This window comes from Hyperolius riggenbachi, chromosome 10 (assembly GCF_040937935.1).
Source record: "Hyperolius riggenbachi isolate aHypRig1 chromosome 10, aHypRig1.pri, whole genome shotgun sequence".
Taxonomy (NCBI): Eukaryota; Metazoa; Chordata; class Amphibia; order Anura; family Hyperoliidae; genus Hyperolius; species Hyperolius riggenbachi.
In genome coordinates, this window is record NC_090655.1 from 106994974 (window position 1) to 107021509 (window position 26536).

At 42.2% G+C, this 26536-nt stretch overlaps 1 protein-coding gene across 6 annotated transcripts in view; it reads left to right on the top strand.

The window, feature by feature from the left end:
* The window catches only part of BTRC (beta-transducin repeat containing E3 ubiquitin protein ligase), a 312139-nt gene extending 286013 nt beyond the window's left edge, over positions 1 to 26126 (top strand). For 5 of the 6 annotated variants that reach the window (XM_068255593.1, XM_068255594.1, XM_068255592.1 and 2 more), the window contains 3 exons: positions 11678 to 11756; positions 23483 to 23677; positions 25205 to 26126. In XM_068255593.1, coding sequence (XP_068111694.1) covers positions 11678 to 11756; positions 23483 to 23644 — 241 coding nt within the window. In that variant the 3' untranslated portion in view covers positions 23645 to 23677; positions 25205 to 26126. The remainder of the gene's footprint in view (positions 1 to 11677; positions 11757 to 23482; positions 23678 to 25204) is intronic. The other variant, XM_068255591.1, reaches the window with a different exon arrangement.
* The last annotated feature ends 410 nt before the right edge of the window (positions 26127 to 26536 follow it).

The following is a 26536-nucleotide window of genomic DNA, read 5'->3' on the forward strand; positions in this document are numbered from 1 at the left end:
CCTTCCTCCACGCCCCTCTATGCACACTACCGTGTGTGTTATTTAGATTAGGCAGCGTCTCTGCTCTCTTGTCAGTGAAAGAAGAGAGCTGTCTTTTACAAGCTGGATATATCCTCCTCTGTTAGGCTGTGAAAAGAGCTGGCTGGGCTGTCACATACTGAGGAATTACAGACACTTGCAGAGCTGTCTGCAGGTAGAAACAGTCAGCCTGTCACTCTTCGGTGGATGATAGCTGCAGGGGGAAGAAAGTAAACACACAAATGATCTCTTTAGATTCATAAGAGGAAGGCTGTATACAGCTTGCTTGTGTATGGATGTATTTTCTATGTGTGGACAATACTGTACATCAACCTACTTCCAGTTTTGGGGCCATTTTTTTTGTTTATAAACAAACTTTTTAAAACTGTTTTTGACTACTTTTAATGCGGCGGGTATCGGCGACATTGTGACAGAGGGGAATAGGAGATGTCCCCTAACGCACTGGTATGTTTACTTTTGTGCGATCTTAACAATACAGATTATTTTTAAGGTGGGCCAGCATATTTTTTTTGGGGGGGGGGAAGGGGGGGTCACGGCCATGCAAGCGCCATTGGCCTAGTGCCCATTAAACGTATGGACCTTTTATACTAGTAGCAAATAATGCGTAAAACAGTTGCGTATTCCTGGGGACACAACTTACCCACTTTAATAGATATCTGGCTGAAGTGGGTGAATTAGGCCTGATTCATGTAGGCTTTCAACGGCATTGCGTCTAGCTGAGCATTTGCAAAAAAGCATTTGGTAAACATGTTGCATATTGACTCCCAAGAGGAGGAACCAGAATTGCCACAGTTAGCCCTTAGACGACATACATACAACGGAATTGAGCGCGCTGTTTGCACAAAGGACAGGAAAAGCCGGTACCGATGTTTTCAAGGCTTCCTCCTTTTATTTGAATAAACAGCGCTTGAGGGACATATGTCAAGCCCCGCGATTAATGCTGGTTCAACATCCATGTAAACTGGCCTTTAAAAAAAATCATGTGCCTTTGATGACAAATATTGGCAAGTAAAAGATTTCCCACTTTTTGTGTTTCATTTGCAAATGTATCTCTTAGCCCAGAGTTCCACAGTGAGAGCATAAATGCATTGGTAAGTTAGCAAAACAGTTGAAGGGATGGATGAAGATAAAGGATTCCTTTCCCAGGAATTAGAATACAAACGACGTGCTGTTTCTATATCAGATGCCATTAACTGCTCCATTAATTAACTTCACCTGTTCTTGAGCTATTTGTCTTGGTTAATTTTAGAAGTGCATGGCAAAAATATTCTTATTTTTCATTCGGTTGTAACGAAGCTGAAGCATGTTTCATTAGTCAGAGCATTTATCAAAATACACTCCTGATCTGCTCACCGCGGGGCTGCGATATTAAAGGCCCTGCTCTAATTAGCATCCGTTAGTTGACAGCAGTGCTCACTCATGTTCCGTCACATGACTCTCAGTGATCACTGTTGCTTGCTACATCCCGAACCATGAAAGACACTGCGCTATTGTGCGTACACACCCAGCTTGTGTGCCTCGCTCAAGACACAGGCGATGGCAAGGCAGCCCAGGAAATCAGCTGTTTGGATAAATGGTCAACGTTCTTTAAAAGTTATATTTTAGGTGTGATTTGTGGCTGTGTGTATTTCAGTAAGTGAAATATGTAGCCAGTACAGTTGAGGTGATTACATTTCAGAAATGAACAACATTAATTTTAGAAGCATTCTTTTTTTTTTTTTAATTATCATTATGCTATTATCGTTATCGCCATAGCTACTGTGAATAAAGAGAAGCAGGAAATTTGGGTGCCCGAGGCAAATTTCGTTTATTGGTGGAAATTTGGGCGCCTGGGGCGCTTGATAAATAGTGGCACCCCAAGATTCAGCAATGCCTATGATTTTTTTAGTTTTTTACAGCGGGGGGCAGCAGTTAAGGTTAGGTGTTGGGAAGAGGGTTTGCAACAGGGGCAGTGGGGGCAATAAGGTTAGGGGTCATGAAGGTGACTGTCATTCAGTTATATTAGTTTAGTCAATTAAAATAGATAGGTGATATAATCTCTTACCCACCCTGTTTTAAAAGAACAGGCAAATGTTTGTGATTTTATGGGGGCAGCCATATTTTTCTTGGGGGTAGCCATTTTTTTGGTTGAAAGGAGGTGACAGGGAGCATGAGACACCGTTTCAACTGTCCTGTGTCCTGATCACCCCTCGCAGCTGTGCGCGCTAGGCTTCAAATCTCAAATACAAAATTTTAAAAAACAAATTTGCGCCAAAACAGCTGAAGGAGAACAACATCATCAGAAATCCCATCATGCTTTGCACAGCATCAGGGGAAAAATGCCCGGGCAGTTTTCTTCTGTGCAGCTAAAAATGAGGCTTGGGTAAGAAAAACAAATGTCTGATTATGTGAAACTGTTAAAGAAACATCAAGCCTTTTCAGTGCTGCTGATTAGATTTTTAGTTTGGAGGTTCACTTTAAGGTTAGTGTCACAGGGCCCCTAGTGGCCGGACCACAAAATGCCTTCCAATCGGTTTCAGCACACAGACCATGCAAGCTGTGGTCGCAATTGGTGCGCAGAAACTGCTGGAATTTTGGCAACAGACCGACTAGAAGGGAGCCTGTGAGTTACGGTAGTACAATATACACACTATTTCAGGGTAAAACTGCCACCACCTCTGTTACCATGGGACAGAGGAACCCACTGACTGGCTGAGTCTAGACCTGCAAATAAAAACGGTTAAACACTCTCTATTCTGTCTAGCTAGCAACAATAGTAGCGACTCTTCAGAGACCAGGTTCAGTTTGTGCGGCTGAATAGCAGGGTAGCTAAATAAACAAATGATGTTAGCGTCGTTTATTAAAACGCAATATAAATAATTAATATATACAGAAAATCATTAAAATCAACAATTATAGAGATGAATAATAGCCAGTATGAAAATAAAAGGGAGAAAATACTTAGGTTCGTGGAAATATGTCCTTTCTGGGAAAACTTATAAAGTTCCTTTGTTCCAGTTCAGTAGCAAAGTTCAGACAAGATGGCCGCTAACCACATGGTCCTCTGGCTAGCAGCAGCAGGCTCTCGTGGCGATGGAATTTGGAGGACTGAGGTCCGCCTGCTGGCAATGTGCTTTTGAAGAAGGTGGTTCGGGGGTGTGGCAATGCCTACACCCTCTGTTTCATAACCAATCATAGTTCAAGTCCTTGGACAGAGATATAGGGTTAAACTTATAAACCGCTGTAACTCAAAACCGATAAATGCCACATTTGCGCTGATAACAGATTAATATTCCTCAGATTATGCCAATTCCTATGACATCAAACTCGGGTGCGTTCGCCTGCCCGGTTACGAAATAGTGGAATACCTCGGGTTCTGGGTATGTCAGTGGCTTCAATTTAATATTAAAATATTCACCAGACCCGAACCAGCAGAATGAGATAACTTCCATACCTCTCATATGAACGGTATTCCTTAAACAGGCAAAAAATCAAACTCATGTATTTCTAAGCTGTCGCTACATGGCTCCGGTAAGTCTGAGGGAAGGTAGCTTTTGAATAGTCCTCCTGCTGGGGGTTTCCTGCCTATTCCTGTGTATGTTGTCGTTCACAGGTACTGTGATGTGATGTGGTTTAATTACCTGGTCAGAGTTGTGACGGGTACATTTGAACTGCCTTTTTTTGGTCCAGGTAATTAAAACCAACATGCCTTCCCTGCTCAGCAAACCTACTTTATGAAAGGAAAAATTGGCGTTCTGATCTGTCAACGCAACGACAATCGATGCAGGAAGCCGATTGCGATTTCGTTTTCTGATCTCACGGCTTGTCCGTCACAGTTAGGCGTTAGGAAATCGGTTTGCAGGGAAGGGAGGGGCATTAAGGTGTGGCATTAGGAGTGGGGTTTGCAGTGGGGGGAAAGGGGGGCTGTTAATGTTAAGCCTTGGCAGGGGAGATGGTTAGGTTTAGGCGTTAGTAGCAGGAGGGTTAAAGTGGATCCGAGATAAACTTTTACTCATTGCATAATTGTGTTCCTTTCATATAGTTTATAGGGCATTCCCCAAGCCAAATACTTTTTTTGTTTTGCTTTAATACTCTAATTCCCTATAAAGTAAACATGCCTCGCCCACAGCTTTTTCAGAGTGTCAAGGCACTCAGTCCCAGATAGGGCTTATGGGAGCTCAGTCTGGGCAGGATGAGGAGGAGGTTACTAGCCAGAAATTTCAGAGGCAAAGGGGAGGAGGAGAGGGGATTGAATTTGTCACAGGCTGAGGGCTGGAGATGCTATCAGCTTGCCTGTGTGTAATGTGACAAACAGAACATGGCTGCCCTCATTGTATCACAGGAATAAATAATCATAAACTTTTGAAGCTGTTTGCAGCTAGATATGCTGTATAAACTATCTAAACTTTAGATATGATATATAGACAAGTTACTTGTTATAGTTCGTTTTTCATCTCGGATCTGCTTTAAGTGGGAGAATATGCTTAGGTTTCGCTGTAGTAAAAATATCAGTAACATTTACTGATATTTTATCAGAATTACCACTGTAAAATAGTAGAATATTGGTAAATGTTACCGATTAGTCTACTATCGGCTATTTCCTGGTGACTTTATTACACATACGCATTTATAAGTGCCTACGGTACTTATTGCTCAGCACTGTACAATAAATAGGGGCTGCAAATGATAATCCTGCATGTATACCAAGTACAAACTATGGCTCAGGGGGACTCTTCACCCATCAAGCGTACTATCTAAAGCAGCATAAACGCACTTTATAAGGGTCCTTTCGCACTGCATCCAGTGCATTGCAGTAAGCAATATAAATGCATCGCTGTAGTACGTTCCCATCTGCACGTTAATTACGCAATGTGACTGATTCCAGTGGAATGATGCGCAGCAGGCTTTTTGCGTTTACCGGGCGACGTACGGGACTACAGGTGCAGTGAAGCATACTTCTAATTACTGTATAGAGATAAACTAGGGGTAACTTGAAGAGGGGAGGTGAAGGGCAGAATGTGCAGATGTAGTCCACATCTGTGCATGCATGTGGGCGGGCAGTGAGGGTGAACCCAAAGACAAGGACACACCACCCAAGGCCCAGGCCTTTGGGACCCTCTCACAAATCCGGCCCTGTTTAAAAATACAAGAAAATAAGGGGGAGGGGGGTTACATATTGTGAGCACAGACATGGAGAAGTCTTGAAGTTGTGGAAGAAATTAGGATTGAGGAAATCATCAGCAGGTCACTGGAAGGGTGGGCAGAAAGTGGTAAAGGTTGAATTTATGTGTAAGGTTGGAATTGTAAGTGAAACTAGGGAATAGTTGTCCTCATAGTCAAATTAGAATCTCATCCAGACAACCCTGTTCTCATATGCAAACAATTAGAACTGCTGTTAAATGAATCCTTTCAGCATTACATGCTTTCACAGTGTTAACCCACTCCTGGTCATGTGAAAAAACGAGGCATTGTTTGTCATCCATTACAGACAAACTACAAAGCACCCTCTGCTGATAAACTTGTGGGCCATCCTAGCTCACATAATAAGCACAGCAATCAGTGGAAAGCTTGTGGTGTGAAGAGGCAGAAGCTTATTGTTAGTTAGTCACAGAAGGCACATGACGGGCTACACAATTCTACTCTGATGTTTGAGCTTGACTTTTTTTTTTTTAAGCATTTGGGCAATACTCAGATGTGTAATTCCTATGTATTGTAGTGATAAAATGTGCAGTGGCATTCAGAGTTAACACACGCGTGGCTACACATTTAGGGGGAAAAAAGTTGTCTGCAAAAAACAATATGACCTCAGTTCACTAAGCTTTATCGAACACTTTATCAAACATTTGATAATTTACCTCATGAGTTAATTCTAATTTTGAATTTACGAAGGTGTTATAGATTTATTGAACGCTTTATTGATAAAACATTCGATAAATCTATAACACCTTTGTGAATTCAAAATTAGATTTTACTCATGAGGTAAATTATCAAACGTTCGATAAAGTGTTCGATAAAGCTTAGTGAATTGAGGCCAATATGTCTTTAACTACCAGAACTTCAAGTTTAAAATGGTAGTCTCAAAATGTATATTATATAGTCATCACTTGCAATGTTCTCCCTATTTGGGTGGGACCTCCTTTTCCTGTCACTTCACCACCTATCTTCATGTTGTGCAGTTGAATCCGTTAATAGATGCCATCCAAGTGAATGTTGAGGAATTATACTGTTCTAAGACCATGTTGCAATACGAGGTTAGCATTATGTCCTATGATTTCTATATTCTTATATAATGTGGATAAAAACCTAATTGTGTGTGAAACTGCAAGTCACTGGAATGCAGAAGGGCAGCCTGGGACCCTCTTTAAAAACACGTACATAGCTCCCACCATCTCAGTACCGCTTTTCCAGTTTTTAAGGATGTGATTGAAACTCACTATTGCTGTATTAATTGATTTACGATGTGAACCAAAACTCCTTTTGTTAAGTTCATATAAGCTGGAATTGTATGTAACAGTTCCCAAGCCATTACTCTTGTTTTTCCAGATTTTCTGTTACTTTACCATTGGTATAATGCTGGCTTAAACAGTATATAAACCTCATAATTTGTCTTGGAAAATGAGAAGTTACTGATCTCTCCTGAGAGTGTCACAACCATGTGTCACTCTGTGGTAGCTTCCATTTGCTTAAGCAATTAATAAATATCATAATGTATTTTACAATTTGGAACAACTGTTTCACTGTTGATTTATTTCCATAACAGTATTTGGTGCCGAAACCAGCGCCGCGGAATATGTTGGCGCTTTATAAATCAATAACAATAATAATAATCCAAGTGTGGCTAGGTGATTCCATCCCACTCTGTCACTGCAGGGTGATCATTTGTATTGCATTTTTTCACACTAATATGTGGAGTGGTTGTTTTGGGTTCAGTTTGTAATTTATTTGTAGAAATAAATGTAAAGTCAAGATATAGAAAAGTAATTCAGCTGCATTCCGGATGTCTTCTCCCTCCTCTGGGCTGTTATTAATACTGATTCATTTCAGTTAACAAAGTTGCTTCTCCTGAACTTACGCATGCTATTTTGCTGCTGTGGTGATGACCATGATTGTGCTTTGAGTCAAGTGAACCTATGCAGCTCTGGCTGCTGATTGCCTGTGAATTGGATCTGACTTTTTCACTTCCTGCATGAATTTTGACCCACTCAAGGCAACAAAGCATGAATAGTTTGGCTCACCTTTCAGTGACCTGGCTTGGCTACTCACTACTCACTCTCTGTACTTACTATATCTTTCTAAATTTGCTGCCTCCCTATACATGTGTACCCAGTGTTTGCTGTGACGTGAGTGCAGTACAGCCTTGCTGTGAGTTGCCTGCCTTACAATATATTTAAAGGCTGAGATGTCTAGTGTCACAGTGATATAGTGAGCTCCTATGTATGCGTGTGAGTGTAACATTTTAATGTGGCCAGGCACCTCGGGTGTGCTGGGATTGTTTTAGGTTTTGTTATTTTTGTAAATTGCTGAGACAATAAAGGATATTTTTGAGCACTAACATCTACAGTGATTTAGACCAGTGTTTTTTATTCTTTTTTTTATTATTATTATTTCAGGTTGCACTATATTTGCTGATTTTATTTGTGGGACCTGCTGTGTAAATCATTTCCAATCTTGGTTGTCTAGCACTTAAGCCCATGCTGTTGCTCGCAAAAACGACAGTCTCAGCGGATCTTTAAGATCCCCTACAACTCCCGTGCAAAGTGCCACGACCGTTTGAACTCACGTTTGCGCCTGTCCTTTGTCCTGTCTTGTTCCTTCGGGCAGGAAGATGGATCAGGGAACCCTCGTTGGGGGGCCGTCGCTGTGACCCATTTTTTTGCATCCTCAGGTAAGTATTCAGCTTTACACATTTACCTGTTTTTAGCACACACTTTATCTCAGTGATCTACAAATTGCAAATTAATAGTTAGATCCGAGTTCGGTAAAAGGGCCACCGGAGATTTGGGCGCAGCTGGCATCGCCATAGACTCATGGCAATTACTGCTATAGCGGGGGTCAGTCAGTAATTTGGGTGCCGTCAAAAGACATAGCCCAAATTACTATAAAAGCAGTGTAATTTGGTTGCCAGCAATAGCTGAAAGCAGAATTGCATCTTACTATCAACTCAATGGCAGCCTGGAGGGGGGATAGTAATTCACGACGCTGAGACTTTTGCTGGAGCAGGGTGAGACATTTTTCGGCTTAACCCTGCACCCAAATTTCCCAGCACCTTAATTGCATGTATACCTTAGATAATGAGTGCCCAATAGGTCGATCCCGATCTACTGGTAGATCACGACCACCTCCTGAGTAGATCGAGGCCGCCTGGCCGCGTCCTGCCATAATAGATTTTGCTGCATTAGCAGCATCACCGAGAAGAGGGGAGAGGCGTGGCTAAGGGGGAGGCGTGACTGAAAGTCAGAGGAGCGAATGAGGAGACAGGCTCCTCCCCTCCAGGCTATGTGACACACACAGCATCTCCTCCTCTCCAGGCTGCCTGCGTGAGCAGCGTCTTCTCCCCAAACTGGTGTGAGGGTCCCTGGGGGCCACCAGAGCAAGCATGCCGACATCCCCGGATCTATAACAGTGCCGACTGAAACATTTGCTTCAGGTGGCAGACAGTAGCAGGCGCCATCCACTGTTCAGAGAGCTGGCGATCTCTGTCACACTGCCATACATTACCTCTAATGCTGCTCTCATCATGCCCAGAGAGTCGCTGTGCAGACACCCCACTTTGCTCTTCCCTTCCTCAGCTCGTGTGTACAGCTGGTGGGGAGGCTGCTAGCTACCAACGTGTGATGGTGGAGCAAGTGAGCAGCTTTCCTGCCAGACTCTCTCCCTCTGTGCAAGCAGTGTCAGCATCTTCCTGTGAGGTAACAATATGCCATCTCTGCACAGGGGAGACGTAGTACTGCAGCACGCTTCGTTGCTAGTTAAAAGTACTGACAGCTATTTGAATTTATTGCAGATTGGCCTCTGTCCTTGGAACAACAGCCACTCTCTGCATGTCTCTTTCTATGCTGGACACACACATAGCAGGCAGCGTCTGTTCACAAGGAATGTAAGCGTTGCCTCATAGTGTGCACAGAATCTGCCCTGTAGTACCATCCTCCCCCCAGCTCTCTGTGTGCAGGCTGATGCGGGGAAACCTCTTCACAGGACACAAGGGGTGAGGAGGGAACACTTTGGGGGATGCCAGCTACTCCTGTCTAGCACTTGGTAGTTTAGAGCTGGAATCACCAAACCAATACAATATTTGGACTATGTGGGGAAGTGTGTATATGCAGTGTATGCTTATATATGCTTTGTAGCATAACTATGGCCAGCATAATACAGTACATTTGCTGTATTTCATGTATATACTTTCGCCCCCGCTGCTGCTATTTGCTAGGCTTGTGGGGGTGGGGCTTGAGAAGAATCCTTATGTATGCTGCGGGGGGAGAGTGGGGGGTTGGGGGAGGTAGATCTCGTAGACTCTGCAGGTTGAAAAGTAGCTTGTGAGCTGAAAAAGTGTGGGCACCCCTGCCTTAGATCAACTTGACTACAAAGCAGAACAAATGGGTGCCAAAAATATTCTGTGCACCATAGGCCGTATTGTGAATTACTGCTATAGTGGCTCTGAGGAGGTGATTTAAGCACCAGCGAAAGACAGAGCCCAAATTACTTTAAAAACAGCATAATTCAGCCGCCAGCAACACCTTTCCCCAGTGTGTCCATGGTGGCCTGGAGGGGGAATAAGTATTATCGCTGCCTGGACTTTTGCAGGAGCAGGGTGAGCCGTTACATGTATGCCCCTAAGCACACCAGAACCAGGGAATCATTGGCTGTTACTGGTGACTGATGTTTGGCTGAGAGTGCAGAATGAAAAGCCGTGCTTTAGGTACTGAAAGTGGGACCTGGAAACATAGAACAGTGACGTTGTGGTCAAATAGCAACAGTTCTGTTTGTTTTGGGGAATGTACAGAGCTTTTTCCACTTATGTTTTACATGTAGTGAGCTTTGGCCTACAAAATATTATTTTTTCTTTGACAAGGTAAATTTGAATATGTGTTGGATAGCACCGTAGTAAATTTACTAGTCCTTTCACCTAGCAGTACTGTAGTCCATGGTTGGATTTTCAGCCTGGACGCTATCTGTATGGAGTATGAATGTTCCCCCTGTGTGTGTTTGGGTTTATTCTGGGTCACATCCAAAAACCATACTGGTAGGTTGACTGGCTTCCCTGAATATTGGCCAAAAGCAAGGCATACACAGGTTGATAATGATCTGATACGGTAAGACTGTTGATCGCTCCTCTTTTGGAAATCAATTGAATAATGATCAGTTCCTTCCACTCTGCTTATTTCATCTTCACTGAATTTCAGCAGTAATCTTGAGTATTAGTTAAACATACTTTTTCAGAAAACATAAATGGCAAATGATCAGCACAGCAGCCAGATGTGGCTCACTAAAAAGGGAATGCAGAAAAATGCAAGAAGACCAGGGCTTGACCAGTCATGTAGTATCACCATAGGATTTCTATTTATTTTAAACTGAATACCCTATTTTTCAGATGTTTAGACTCTCCGGCATATAAGACACTCCTAGGTTTAGAGGACAAAAATCAGGAAAATAAATAAATAACTAATCCTAGGTGTGTCTATAGTGCTGAGGCTTCTAATTGACCTTTTACCCCGAAAAAAACTGTCTCTAAGCTACTCTATCTACACTACACTGCCCAGCTACACTACACTAATCCCTGCTGCCCGACCAACTATGCTATACAGCAATACACTACACTACACTTAATTAAGCTACACTAACACCACACAGCACAAGATTACACTACACTACAATTAACTAAACTACACTACACTGCAGTACACTTTCAGTTTAAGGAAGGGGGGTGTGCATGTGCATGACGTCATGTGTGCCACTACTGTACACGGACAGTGTGCATAGAACTAGGAGAATGGTGGACCGGCGGTTGTGTATAGCGGTAGGCGGCTAATGTCCCTGCGTATCCTGCAACAGAAGAGAAGCATGGAGGCGGAAGAGGAATGCACAAGAAGCAGGACCCGGAGCCAGGGGAGAGTATTGCAGGGGCAAGTATAGTATGCCGGTAGCTTCCCTGCGCACTCTGCATAGCTTTTTACTTATCTTGGGAATTTAAGATGCACGCCCTTTCCCAAAATTTTAGGGCGAGAAAAAGTGTCTTATATTCCAAACAATATGGTACATAGACATCACCGACGCATCGTTTCAGGCTGGTCTGTCACTGGTTCAACTGCCTAAAATAAATGGGAATAATCTTGTGATACATCACCCTGGTCTTGCATTTTTCTGGATTCTCTAGCGAGTGGTGGACTCCTTATCATCCAGTGGCTCCCTGATATACTGATATGAGCCTGCCGGAGTATTTCTTTATTGACACTCAAAGGGAACCTGCAGTGGAATGGTCCACATTCCTCTCGGCTCAGACTTGCCTGAAATCGGCTTCTTTGCACAGCTGTTGCACTTTGCATTTCCTTATTAAATATTGCCTACTGTGTTTCATAAGCATTTCATTTATGAGAAACTAAGTTTGTTTTATTCCATGGTATCTTAGTTACAAACAATCTCTAACTTGCTCTTTGGCTTGCAGGAAAATTAAAGTGTGGGACCTTGTGGCTGCGTTAGACCCCCGTGCTCCCGCAGGGACCCTTTGTCTACGGACACTTGTGGTAAGTACACAGAGATTTGTTGTGCTTCTTGCTAAGAAGCAATAACGCTCGCAAGCTGTCTGGAATAGGTTTATCACAGGCAAGTATGTAGGATTATTTAGCACATTAATATGACCCTGTGCTGCAAAGTGTGACAGTAGTGACTTCTGTTGCCATATGACACTTTCCTGTTGGTAATGGTGATGTTATTGCAAATAGTTCATCAGTGACAACATTTCCTATAATTTCATATTGTTTATCGATAGTTAGTACAGAAAGCATCATATAGGTCTGCACTATATAGGTTACTCACAATTTGTTTCCCAAAGTAAAAAAAAAAAAAGGGTGTATTTGCTGATAGAATTCACCTGCAATTTATATTGTACCTTTTTTTTCATTTTGTCTGTTTTCATGTAGTCAGAATCCACTCTGTTGGATGTTTACTCAAGCAACGTAAGTGGAGTTGGTATATAGCGCTTTACGCAGATTGCGTAAATGCCAGTAATCTTAAAGGAAACCTATAATAAGAAAAAAAAGTTTCTTACCTGGGACTGCTGCCCCTTGCAGATGTCCTCTGCCCGCGCTGGAACAAAACTATCCTTTGGTCTTCCGCCGCGACTAATTTTTCATTATCGCCAACTTTAAATTGACGGCCACTGCGGCCCTGGCCGCCAACATCCTCCATCTCGCTCAGATCGCCGGGAGCGTTCAGCGCAGGCACAGTACGAGAAAACCTTGTGGCCTGCCGACTGAGAAAACAAAAGTGAGCCGCAGCGGGGGAAAGGAGGATCATTTTGTCCCGGCGCGGGCAGAGGACGTTTCAACTTTTTTTTTTTCTCCTTACAGGCTTTCTTTAACCTCTTGAGGACCACAGTGTTAAACCCCCCTAAAGACCAGGCAATTTTTCATTAACTTGGCCACTGCAGCTTTAAGGCCAAGCTGCAGGGCGGCACAACACAACACAAAAGTGATTCTTCCCCCCCTTTTCTCCCCACCAACAGAGCTCTCTGTTGGTGTGGTCTGATCGCCCCCCCCCCCAATGTTTGTTTGTTTATTTGTGTTTGTTTATTTGATTTTTTTTTCAAAAATGTAGTTTTTTTTATATTAGGTGTAAACCCCCCTCCCTCCCCCCGCTAGCCAATCCCCGTGATCAGCTGTTATAGGCTTCAGCCTATGACAGCCAATCACCTCTGTTGCTCAGGAGGGGACAGCCGTGTCACAGGGCTGTCCCCAGTACAGCGCTGCTGCTGATCGCAGCGCTGTACATGTAAAGAGACGTCTAACAGTCTCCCGAGCGGCTCCACTCCGCCCACCAAGCAGGAGATGCGCGCGCACCCTGCGCGGGATCTCCTGCAAAACACAACCCCAGGACTTTACGCCAATTGGCGTTAGGCGGTCCTGGGGCTGCCGCCGCGGCCACGCCCATTGGCGTGACGCAAGCAGCAACAGGTGAACATGCGCTATCTGCAGACATAAGGTTAATTTTATTTTGTGAATCAACCCTCATGTTTTTAATCAGTCCCCAATGCAGTGGTTCTTCATAGAACTGCTACTCTGACTCATGAGCTGTTTGCTAGTTCAAAGACAGTAGGTATGATGTTAAACTGTGACTCCACTATTATGAAATCGGCATCGGCGTGAGTTGGTCATAAGTTGTTTACTTAAAGTAAAAATAACCTAGAACTTAGTGTCCTAGTTTTATGTTCAGTCTTCAAATAAAACCCTAAGGGCCTTTTTCCACTGGCCTGCGATTTGCGATTTGATTCTGATCGCAAATCGCAAGGTACGTTGAACTAATGGAAACTGCAGCAGCAATTTCCATTAGTGCGATCCGATTGCAATGCGATTTTAGTCAAAGCGCAATCGTCGTCCTGCCGCGTTTTGTATGCGATTGAGTTTTACTATAATGAGTATAGTAGCTCAATCGCAATCGCATAGTGGAAATTGAAACACGATTGCGATCGCAATCTCACATTTCATCGTGGAAAAGAGCCCTAAGGCTGTGTCTCCACTTGGGCTGCTGGATCAGTTGCGGCCAGCGGGAGCTGACAGTCTAGTGTCCGCTCAGATATTTCGCTGTGGTTTGGCTGGAGCTCTGGGCACTTGTGTTACCCTTATAGGCTATATATGGTTAAGGCATCTTCCTACCTGGGACTTTACAGGACTGCAAGGCTCCTGTATATAAACTAGGAGCCTTGCGGTTTTGCGGTGAGTGCAGAGTGGACTAAAAATGTCCGTACTCAGCTCAAGTTGGAACACAGCCTTAAAGTGGACCTCCGCTCTTGCACAGGACTTAAGAAAAGAGAAATCCACCCTGTGTGTTTTTAGAAAGAAGAGCCTGTCTAATTCCCTCATCATCTTCAAGTAATCGCAAGTGTAATTTGTTATCAGGAGCCTTCTCTCATTCAGATAACACTCTTTTGGCTTCTATTTACATTTAAGGAAAGGAGCTGAATTTCACAAGCTGTCGGACAAGCTCATTTGCATAGATAACAACTCCTAATGCCTGGTACACACCATGAGATTTTTTGGCAGACTTGCTGTCAAATCGATTTCCAGCATGTCCGATCTGATTTCAGATTGATTTTCCATAGAAGTGAACAGAAAATCGATCGGAAATCAGATCGGACATGTTGGAAATAATTGATCTGACAGTAAATCTGCCAGAAAATCTCATCGTGTGTACCAAGCATTACACTTGCTGTACTGGAAGGGACTTCAGACAATTTCTTAGTAGAGCTAGTACTTTAAGTATTTATGTTATCTCATTTCATCATGGGCCTGAAGCGAGAAGCAGACATAAAATTGCCTTGCGCAGGCATTGCACGGTCATTTTACCAATATGAATGCCAGAGGAGCATCGCCTGTTACCCTTTTAGCATTATTATAGCAGTGCACGTTACCCCAGCAACAGGTCTTGCACTAATTGGATTGCACGCACTGCTCCCCTGGCATTACTACCGGTAAAATTGCCACACACTGCATGCGCACAGCATTTTTCCAGCTGCTTGATGAAAAAATAAGAAGTAACACAGCTCAGCCTTTCATTACCTCACTTGAGGGTGCTGGACTCCAGATTGCAGGGCATCTATCTGGTTCGAGAAAGGTCTGCACACTCCAGGGCGTAAAAATCCAAAGACATTTTATTGTCATGGCAAATAGCAGGTACAGCAAAAAAAAAAATTGGCTGACATGTTTCGGACTACACGTCTTTACTCAAATTTTTCTTGCTGCTTCATGCATCAGGCCCCATGTCGCAATGTCACATCAGGTGTGCTTTAAATTAACCACAGTACACCGTTAGCATCCTTGCATCAGACCTGGAACCCACTACAAATCGCTAGCGTTTTTAACTAGCGTTTTCCAGCGCTTTTGGAAGCGATTTTAAAAAGTGTACGCTTTTTGCCAGCACTGTGTAGCGATTAGCGATTTTAATTCTGATTGGTCCTTCCATTGTATCATAATTTTATTTACAGTTTTCAGTCATTTAAAATCGCACTCAAATCGATATGCGTAGCAATTTATGAGCGATTTGCCAGCGCTTCAATACTTTACATTGAAGCGCAAACGCTCCCAAAATGCTGCATGTCCTGCGATTGCGATTTTGCTATTCGGAATCCCTACTGTGGAATTTGTTACATTTATTTATATTGGCAGAGCGTTTAGGGAAAGCGCTCCCTAAACGCTCAAAAAATCACTAGTGGGTTACAGGCCTTGGAGAGTATGGGCCTGCATTGGAGGTGATGTCTTAGATGGCAACTAAGCATGTTATGAAATAAAAAAAAACATTTAAAAGTGGCAGAACTACTCTAAATGTTATATATAAACCATTTGTGGCTACTGGCTAGTATAAATGTGTTTGCGGTCCATGTATCCTGCTGCTGCGTATAAATAAGCCACTACGGTTTGTCATATTGGCGTCCCTTTAGTATGTAGCAGACCATGAATTTGTTATAGACAGAGCTAGAAAGAGGAGAGTATAAAGCTTCACTTAGGATTTTTAGCATCCTGCTCCAAACATAAGCCTCTAATTTGTTAGCTGAAGTTGGTGTGAAACAAGATCTCTATAATTGCAGCCTCATCCAGGCACCATTATTTTCCCTCTTGGCAAAATTTCACTGCGGCCTGATAAATAGAAGCACACTTAAAAGAATCGGAGCTGTGGTTTGTGTATGGTTGTGACCACAGGAGATCAGAATTGAGACTGCTGCCGTTATGGCCATCCAAAATTAATCTTGGCTTAGTACCAGGAACGGAATAGCCTCCTATAGCTTCTGTTCAAATTGCAAGCAGTGGGAGAAGGTTCATAGTTCATGCATGTTGATTGCAGGCTCATTTGTCTTCACTTTGCTTTCTAGAAGACATTAGGATGTCTGGCTGAATTAGCGCAGTAATGGGGTGCCTGTCACATGCTGAATTAAAGGGCCAGTAAACGAAAATTATAGCTTGGTTTGTATAGAAGAGCTATCGTTGACCTTTATATGTACATAATTAAAACTTTAAAGAGTTTAGCCGAGCCAAAGATAATTGACCTAAATGTATTATTTGTACCCGCATAGAATCAACCATGTGACCAGTAATTACAATCATCATAACATAGGTTTTCTCAAAAGATTATTTAAATAAAGTGAATCTGTGGTCCCTTAAAGCTGTTATGCTAGGTACACACTCTACAATTTTCTGGCAGATTAACCTATTTCCAACATGTCCATTTCCGATCCTTCTTTTTAATTGTTTTTCTATCTTTTTTCAATTGATTTTTGTTCAGTTCTATGAAAATCGATAAAAGATCGGAAAATCGATTGGACATGTTGGAAATCAATCTGGCAGGTAAATCTGCCAGAAAATTGTATGGTATGTAATCCGATTTGCGATCCCGATTCCAATTTGCAATTTCGATTTTTCCCTGGATGCTATCAAAAGAAAAACGCAGAAAAAACGCAGCATGCAGTAACGATTAAAAATCGCAAATCGAAATTGCATGTAAAACCACATCAAAATCTGCATCGGAATCACATGTAGTGTGCAAGAGGCCCTTAGACCTGCTTTTGTAGGTGACACGCAAGCATTTAGCGGTACCTGCATACACATTCATATACGTTGGACAATGCTCTGAGTTTGCAAAGTCTTCATTTAAGCCACGCACCACTCAAGCTTTTTTTGTATGTCATTACAGTGATTAATAGCATCATTAAATATATTGGGAGGAAGACAGTGGCTGGGTTAACTGCAGCAAAACTGACGAATTGCTGTTGAGTGCAGTGAAAATCATGACTTCAGAGCAAACCTCAAAATTTGGTTCAAGGGAACCCGGGGTGGGAGGAATATGGAGGCTGACATATTGAATTCTTTTTAAAGGATACCCAAACTGAAATGTGACATAATGAGATAGACATGTGTATGTACAGTGCCTAGCACACAAATAACTATGCTGTGTTCCTTTTTTTCTTTCTCTGCCTGAAAGAGTTAAATATCAGGTATGTAAGTGGCTGACTCAGTCCTGACTCAGACAGGAAGTGACTACAGTGTGACCCTCACTGATAAGAAATTCCAACTATAAATCACTTTCCTAGCAGAAAATGGCTTCTGAGAGCAAGAAAGAGATAAAAGGGAATTTCTTATCAGTGAGGGTCACACTGTAGTCACTTCCTGTCTGAGTCAGGACTGAGTCAGCCACTTGCATACCTGATATTTAACTCTTTCAGGCAGAGAAAGAAAAAAAGGAACACCGCATAGATATTTGTGTGCTAGGCACTGTACATACACATGTCTATCTCATTATGTAATATTTCAGTTCGGGTATCCTTTAAACAATTCTATTTGTCTGCCAGTTCTCCTGATCCTGTGTCTCTAATTCTTTAAGCCATAGACCCTTAACAAGCATGCAGCAGATCGGGTACTGTGACGCAGCTGACTTAGATTTTACTGGATTAGCCATATGCTTGTTCCAGGGTTTTGACTCCATCTATGCCAGAAGATCAACGGATCTGCCAGACGACTGGCATTGTTTGCAAGAAAATAAACCCTCACCCTTTAATCATGCATGCACACCTAAGTACCTGCATATAACCTCAGTGACAGCAGGAACTTGGCCAGTAGCTCTTCACCTGTGTCACCTGTTACTAAGGCTTTAGTGCAACTTGTTTTGTATCTCAGACACAGAAAGATACTCAGCATTTTACTATCCATTAATAATGAGTTCATTTTTCGGTGGACATTTCAGGGGTTTGGCACTAAAACTATGTAGTCCAGTATTAAACTAATAATTATTTTCCATCCACAGGTTTGGGCTGAGTCGGCAATCTGTTAAACTGGTTATTGTTCGTTGAATGCACTCTATTGCTTATGTTTTAGTAATGTTTTTATAATTTCTTGTGTTCTGTTCACAAAAACAACAAATTAATATCTGGACTGAGATGCTGATTCAACTTAAAACTTAAATATTCTGTGATTTATAATTCACTAGAACAGTCTAAAGACAATAGTATACTTTTTGGTGTTGATTTTCACCAGGCCTTGTTGTGAATACTGGCTATTCATAGAGCCATAACTTTTTTTATAGCCAGAGATATTAAAGTGTTCCTATACTACTCCTACTTACTTGCCTGGCAAGTAAGCAGGATGTTTTTAAGTATGTTTTTAAGTAAATCATCATAAACATGAGAGGGGAAAAAACGCTTACTTGCCTGCTAAGTAATTTACCTCTGTGGCTCCTCCTCTTCGTTCCATCTCCGACCAGGTGGAAAAAGAGAGAAAACTGAGCAACCAAGTCTGAAATGCTGCACTGCCATTGCCACATGTTGCCACATGTCGCTGTACCCTCTGCTCACCCAAGGAAGGTCAACTAGTAAAATGGTTATGGATGCTCAAGGCTCATTGACGCATTGGGGAGCGAAACATGGCCTACCTGGTTTGATTCCACAGAAGAGCTGGTGCTGCACAGGCAAAAAACTTGGTTCCCTCTATGATAGAAAGGTGTCAGAAAACCATACAACTTAAAGGTTTTAAAGGATCTGCTTCAAATATTTTGATGTCAGATACAGAACTCCCTGAAGTTAGGCAGGCTGCATTAAAGGGAACCCTAGGTGAGAGGGATATGGAGATTGTTGTACTGATTTCCTTTTAAACAATACTAGTTGTCTGCCAGTCCTCCTGATCCTGTGTCTCTAAGGGCCGGTTCACACTTGTTCATGAGCCCTATCCATGTTGTACGTTTTTTGATGCGGACAAAAACGGAGCCACGGATCCCAATGTTAAATATAGCGTCAGTCTTCACTCTGGTCAAAAAAACGCATGAAAACTGAACGAAGAGTCTGGACTTTGCACTTTTTCCCGGAGCACGGATCACCACACAGGCAATGAAAGGCAACACAAAAATCTCCCTCTACACAGAGAACTTTGCACACAGAACGGATGCCAAAGCGGATTGCCTACTGCCTGCACCTCCCCTCAGTGTTATCTTTGCGGACCTCTTATCCAATGGAAACACACATGAAGGAAGGACGTGTTTTTGACATATGTTTAAATGGACTGGAAATGTATGCTGCAAAAGCACAACATTTTGAAAAATGTATCAGTTTTTGGAAAAACTGATCTGTTTAAAACGCATTCCGATCTGCAACCTGACAAGTGTGGACCGAGACTTATACTTTAAGCCAGAGACCCTGAGCAAGCATGCAGCAGATCAGGTATTCTGACTCAGGTTTTACTGTATTGGCCATATGCTTGCTCCCTGTTTTTGACTAAGACACTACCTATTCCAGAACATCAACAGGACTACCAGGCAACTGGCATTGTTCACAAGGAAATAAATATGGCAGACTCCATATCCCACTCACCTCAGGTTCCCTTTAATGGTTTGGTTGAGCAGTGTGTTGGTTAATCTTGAATATAGGTTTACACTAAAACAGCAGGACAACTGGACTAATGCCTTCCTGTGGCTCTGTAATTTGTTTCCCTATAATCCATATAGATCAGAATAGAATCACATTTTTGTGGTATTGCAGCCTTCAGATGAATGTGGCCGATTCTGTGGCCGACTTTCAATGATGTCTAAATATTGATCTTTAGGCTCTCTAAGCCACTGCGACTTCCCACTAAACGTTATGACTTGTAAATAGCAATAAACTTGTTGTTTATTATACTATTGTACTTATAGTCACAAAGCAGCTAAATATAGTCTCAATCGTCAGCGGATTGAGAGCACGGCGCTGGTTGAGTTTGATCTCTCAATGGCTGATGCGGCAGCTGAGCTTATTCACACCTGTCTGCCATGCATCTTCTCTCCACCGCTGGAATCTGTTTCCTGTCTCTTCTCCCCTGGGAGCCTGTGTCATGTGATAAACACTAGAGGCCTCTAGTAGTCATGTTAGGTATAAGCCACAGGGCCTTTAGTGTTCAGTCTCAAGTGTTTATCACCTGACACAGGCCCCTGGGAGAGGAGAGACCGGAAGCAGATCTGGGGATTGGGAGACATGGGGACCGGCAGGTGCACAGATTTTCAATAGATTTTATGCTGAAATCTATTGAAAACCTCTATGTAGCTTTAGGCTTCATCACAATCCAGGGATGGCTACAATAATCTGTTCAGGTCTCCACATGGTCCATTCCTCAACAAATAGATGGATTTTTGAACTCCCGAGATTAAGAAATGATACAAATGAATACATCAGGTGGCTTGCAATTCACTTCAGCATATCACAATGGGCTCTATTCATAAAACATTTGCGGGGAAAAAAAACACTGCATCGGTATTTTAGACTTTTGTGTGCTAATTCATACAAATGTTTTCCACTTGCGATAAAAGGTTGGGGAATTCCCGCACTAAACTAGCGGTACTAGCTGAGTTGTTACATTTTCTCTGTGCAGAGACAGTTACTATCAAGGAGGCAGCCCCAACTTCCCTTTACATGTACATTTTTTTTTAAACTGCCTCTCTTTGCCCTGAATCTTCTCTGAATCTGTCTATCAGTCTTTCTAAACGATCTATTTAATTGCCACAGCTTAGAAGAACTAAGAATAAATATTCCGCATGCAGGCTTTCTGATGTGAAATTTATCTGAAAACAGGTACTCAAGGGGTTAAAAAACACAGCCTGGGTATTCCAGGATGCATTTTTTGCTCTGCTCTCACTGCAGCTGCCTGGGAGGTTTGTCTCTATTAGCTTGGCTGTTATCTGCTGACTTATCGCTTTATCTAAACAGCCGGGATTCTCAGTTCACATTCCGCCTGTTCTAATCTTTATGAATTGACATTAGTGACATTTGTTGTGATAATCACCGCATAAGGCGGTAATTTCCCGCACTGCTCAGGAATTGTAGCTTTTCATGCGGAAACAGCTTTTATGAATGGACACTTTGCTAAATGGTCGGTAAAGTCAGCTGTTTTGAGCATTACCGCATGCGGGAATGCTTTATGAATAGAGGCCAATGTCTCCCACTTATGCTGTGGGTGTCCAATCAGTGTTTCATTTCTCTACAGATGCAGTTAAAAATCGCTAGCGTTTTGCGATTCAGCTGTGCACTGGAAAAGGGCCCTTCCACCATGCTGAATGGGGCAGCTCTGCGTTGCGCTCAGAGTGCAGAAGTGCAGTGCATTAGTGTGGCTGTCGAGCAGTGCTAACCATGTACTGTCTGATGTATGTATGGCTCACTGATACTGATGCTAAAACCGCTCAATAACACAGCACTGTACTCAGGCCTTAGGGGCATTCTATACATTAATGTGTATCATTGCCATGGCTGTAGTGGCATAAAATTCAAGCTTCCTGGCAGTTTTAGAAAACTGCAGCTGATTGTGAATTGACGTAAATGTTGCATAAGTTTTACAAAAGTTACTTTATTGAAGGAGCGCTATGGCGAAAATTATGCTATTCTGATACGCCAATTGTCAGTTGTGTAATAGGGTCTACATACATTTCTCCAAAGAGCTTGTGTTTAAAAAAAATGCCTTCAGACATAATTTTTTCCCCTTCATCTAACAGCGCCAACAGTTTTCGTAGCACTGTATGTAGTACAAAACAAAATATGTGGAGCATAGAAACATGAGAAGTTTAAAACTCTGTACAATCAGGACATCCAGAAATACAAATACATACATAGTTGCTGAGTGGTTTGAGACATCACTAATACTGGTACATGTTCACATGATAACTAACAGCAGAATGAGAAACACTAGAAGGAGGTGCCTGCCCTTGCAAGCTTACAGTGTGGAGGGCAGTGGGTTGGAAACATAAGAGAAGGAGACGCAGAGTTTAGCAGATGAGGCAGTGAGCCTCCAATGGCAAATTATAGGCTTGTCTGAGTAGGTTTGTTTTGAAGGTTTTTTGGCTCAGAGCATGTCACAGGCTGGAGGAGAATATTCCAAAGGAGAGGTGATGCTCTTGAGAAGTCCTGATTCGGACGTGAGTGGAAATGACAAAGCTAGAGGTCTAGAGGTTCACATGGGGGGAGCAAAGGCTCCGGGTGGGATTCACTCTGTCGTGCGCTGTGCATCTTCTCCCCCTCCATAGAAACAGACTAGGTTAGCTACATGTCTGCATAACATCTGCCCCACAATGTTGCCTGTGGAACTGAGTCCCATTCCCTGCCGGGAGACAGTGCCGTACATGTGTGAGAGACTTGGACAGGAGGCTGAACATTATTTATAAGTTTCATCGCTGCTGATTCCTTTTGAAGGGCAAAAAAATGAATACGTTTTCTGAATGTTTTTCTTATTTATTTCTGAGTCCAATGACCTGCCAAGAAATTCTCTTTTAAGGCTTCTATAATAGTAATTATGTCAAGGGAGCAAGGCAAGTACTGCAGTACTGAAAGCCCTATTTAGACACACAAAGTATGTAGTGCATGGTGCATTATCAGTATTAAACACAAAGACTTCAAATAAGCCCTAGGATCACAACCAGCAGCACACCTGCATCCATTGCAATAAGACTACATGTCCTGCATCCTCATTCTGAGTAAAAGATTAAGAAAACACTTGAGGTGAGAGATCAGCACAGCAGCCAGGGAAGTGGCAATTTCAAAAGGAAATATCACCAAATGCTCCCTCTGTGTTAGGCCTTTTTCACGTGGGATGTTGACCTGCTTGTTTGGCACATCGGTCCGAGGCAGATAATTTCGGTGCTTGCTCTTTCCCACGCTGCACCTGACCTGGGTGTGGCCATAGACATGTCAATGGCTGGGCAGAGGTGTAATTAGGGTGCCAGACCTCAAATTACTTCTCCCTCCAAGTTACTACGACTGAGAGGGGGAATAATAAACGCCACCTGGTATTTTAGCGGCAGCAGGGTGAGCTGTCATTCGTCTCACCCTGCGCCCAAGTGACCGGGCAGCCGAATGCCATGAGTGAAGAAGGCCTTCCTTACTGGGAAGGCCTTCCCAGTAACTGGGGAGGCTCCCTTTGCCATATCGACTTGTTCATTTGGCACTTTTATTGGCCTGATGAAGCGGGCTTGGACCCGCGAAACGCGTTGTCTGTGCTAAATAAAAATCTTTTGTCATATACAAGGATTTTGTTATTGAGGTAAGCCACCTCATATTATTTCCTCGATTTTAAGCTGTTTTTAGATGCTTTTATTTCAACCTCTTCACCTTCAATTGTGCATTCCTTACTGGGAGTTCAGATTTCTTACAAGTGTATACATACAAGTTAGAGACGACAAAGTGGTTTATGATGCAATCTGTTTTGTACAAAATTTCTGCAGTATCTGATTTTATATATTTTTTTCTTTCGTTTTTGATGGTCAGGAACATTCAGGGAGAGTTTTCCGTCTACAGTTTGATGAATTCCAGATAGTCAGCAGTTCTCACGATGACACTATCCTCATCTGGGACTTTCTAAACGATCCTGCAGCACATGCAGACTCCTCCCACTCACCATCTAGAACATACACCTACATCTCCAGATAAATGACACTAACTAGTACCTCACCTATTGCACAGGTAAGTCCTGCACTGCTTATAGCCTTGACTTCTTAGGTCTGTCTCCTCCTGGTTCCCAGTGAAGAACAGAGGGCAGGTGGATGTTTCTATGACAGTCATAGTACTGTAAAGTAGAGATATTACATAAATCTGATTATATTTGTAATATGCAAGCTAAATCCAACCTTAGGGTTTTTGAAAATTTTTTTTGCTTGCTTTTTTTCCCTTTTTTTTTTTTTTTTTTAAAGCAATGCATAATGAATATATTATTTTAAAATGTTTTTATCTAGTTGACTATTAATACATGCATAAACAGGTAAATATTTCTTTTAAATTTAAAAATCGCCATTTGTAGCCAGCAGGTGGGCTACCTTGGCAAAAGAGGCACAACATCGTCTTGTTGCCTTCCATTTCTTGGTAAATTGGGAGTAACAACTCCCGCACCTATGGAAAAAGACCTAGGGGGATGGGGAATTATTATGAAATCTAAACCACCTCTAGTAAGTGGGCTTACAGATATCCCCTGCCCTCTACGATGTCTGGAATGAGTATAAGGGTACCCTTGGCACTGCTTTATCGATCACCAATGCAAACCCATAGGGAAACAGTTGATGACACTGGTTTTCAGGTGTGTAGCAAGTACAGCAGAGTCCCCATTATCTGGTATTCAGGCAACTGGGAATACACTTTCGGGGTGTTTAAGGAGGTCTTGGAGGTATTTGAAATAATTACCAGGCCTCCAGCGATGTCTGGCAGTCTCCCCGTACCTCCATGCCGGCTCTTAGCGGCTGTCCTGATGCGGGTCATGTTGGATGCACGGAGGACACCACAAAGCTGTTTGAAGCCAGCGAAGAGATATGGGGAGACTGCCAGACATTGCTGGAGGCTCGGTGAGTTTCGCAGGGGGAAGTTTGTGCTCTTTTAGCCGGTTGTTCAAGCAACCGGCAAGCATATGTATCTGGCATCAGGGTACTATGCTGTAATTGGGCGCTGGTGGCCAGCTGGGTAATATTGGCGCTGAATAAAGTGGAAGGTTAATTGCGGCTATAACAGCACCCAGTGTATAATTGTGGCACTGAAGGTGCACATTTCAAACGCAATTTAGCAGCAGAGGGCAGTGCAGATATTTGCGGAGGGACAATTTAGTGACGGAGATTGTAGCGCAGATAATGGTGGAGGAAGATATGTTAATGTTAGGAGTAGACAGAGGATTAGGTGAAGTGATAGTAGAATATAGGTATTTATACTGATATTGTACTATCTGTATTACCCAGTGCCCAATAGTAGAATAATAATTTTACCAATATTCTACTGGCGGTTCCACCTGGGACCCAAATTATGGAGTATTCTTTTATGCCATCAGATGACACCTTCGTAATACAAGTTTTCAAGTAGCTTGTGAGGTGGAACATGAATCTTTCATGCACATTCACCCAATTGTACATATATGCAATTTATTATTTATAGAATTTAAAAAACTGTGTAATGTTTTGTTACTCTGTTCTGCTTCTTGACAGCCCAGTAATTCCTTTCTTTTGTTTTATACAGGACTTTATATGAAAAAAAAATCTGGCAACTGAATCACCTTCGAATGCCGGGAATATAAACTATTTACTTGACCAGTATTTGTTGCAAAGGAAAGACCTGTTGTCTTGACACACCCTGGAATAATGCAGTCAGACAGCCCGAGCCAACCTGCACAGTGGACTGCTGCTATCAGAAGAGATGTTTGATTTTTCTTAATTTTAAGTCCATCATTGGTACAGGGATGGATGCTCATCTCGTGTAGCTAGAGGCTTGCACACTCCTGTGTCAGTGACAGAGGCTACTTTTAACAAAACTGTTTCCGTGTCGGAAAACAAAGACTCCTCCGGTCACAGATCCTTTAAATATATTTAATTGTCTTGCCAGAATGTCTGTTGCTTAGCTGTAAGCAAAAGAACGATTTCCACTGTGTCCCACACTCACGCTGCTCTCAGATGTGGTTACGTTTGGAAATTTGATGAACTTTTGCGAATACTCGTACAGTGATGAATGGGAATTGGGCTACTTCCTTTCACAAGAATAACTTAACGAGCCCCCATAGTGAAATAAAATTGTACGTTTTATCATAGTAAGCATGGAAAACTTTTTTCCCTTTTTTGTTTTTAAATTATTTTTTTTTCCGGTTTATTTTATTTTTCAGTGTTTCTTGTATATTCACTTTTTCATTTTTTTGTCATTGTAACAGATCATGTGTTGTAGTACCCTGTATAGTTATGTATGGGCCATTAAAACCTTAGATTAAAAAAAAAAGATTATACATTTTATTATCAAATAGGGGAAAAAATCATATCCAAAGACTTTTCCTCTATTTGTATGTGTGATTATTTGTGCCCTTTAGAAGGATCTTTTTTCCAATTAATTTATATTTGTTTGAGCATTTCGTATGATATCTTAAGTGTTTGTAATTTGTGTAGTGTCCATACAACAAAACATCAAGCTTTCCATCCTCTTCTCAGTTAACTTTTAAGGTTTTCTGTTTCAACGTTATTTAATTCACTTGTGTGCATTACTGATAAGCTACCACTACTTACTTTAAAAAATACTTAGTCATATATATTTTTTTTATTAGTCTTTATGTTATACTGCCCTGTTTCAAAAGTAGTATGTGCTGACTTTTTTTTCAAGTTACTATGATTTAAAGCAAAGAAGTACATTTTCTTTCTTCCGTTGAAACACATTTTTGTTAGAAAATTGCAGCTCTTCATGTTTTGATTAGTTACGTTTTTGTTTTCGTTTTGTTATGATGTGCTACAAGCAGAAATCTGCCAGCAAATATGCAAGTTCTTTTGCATGGCATAAATATAGTTGGCCACATACAATCAGTAGTTCTGCAAG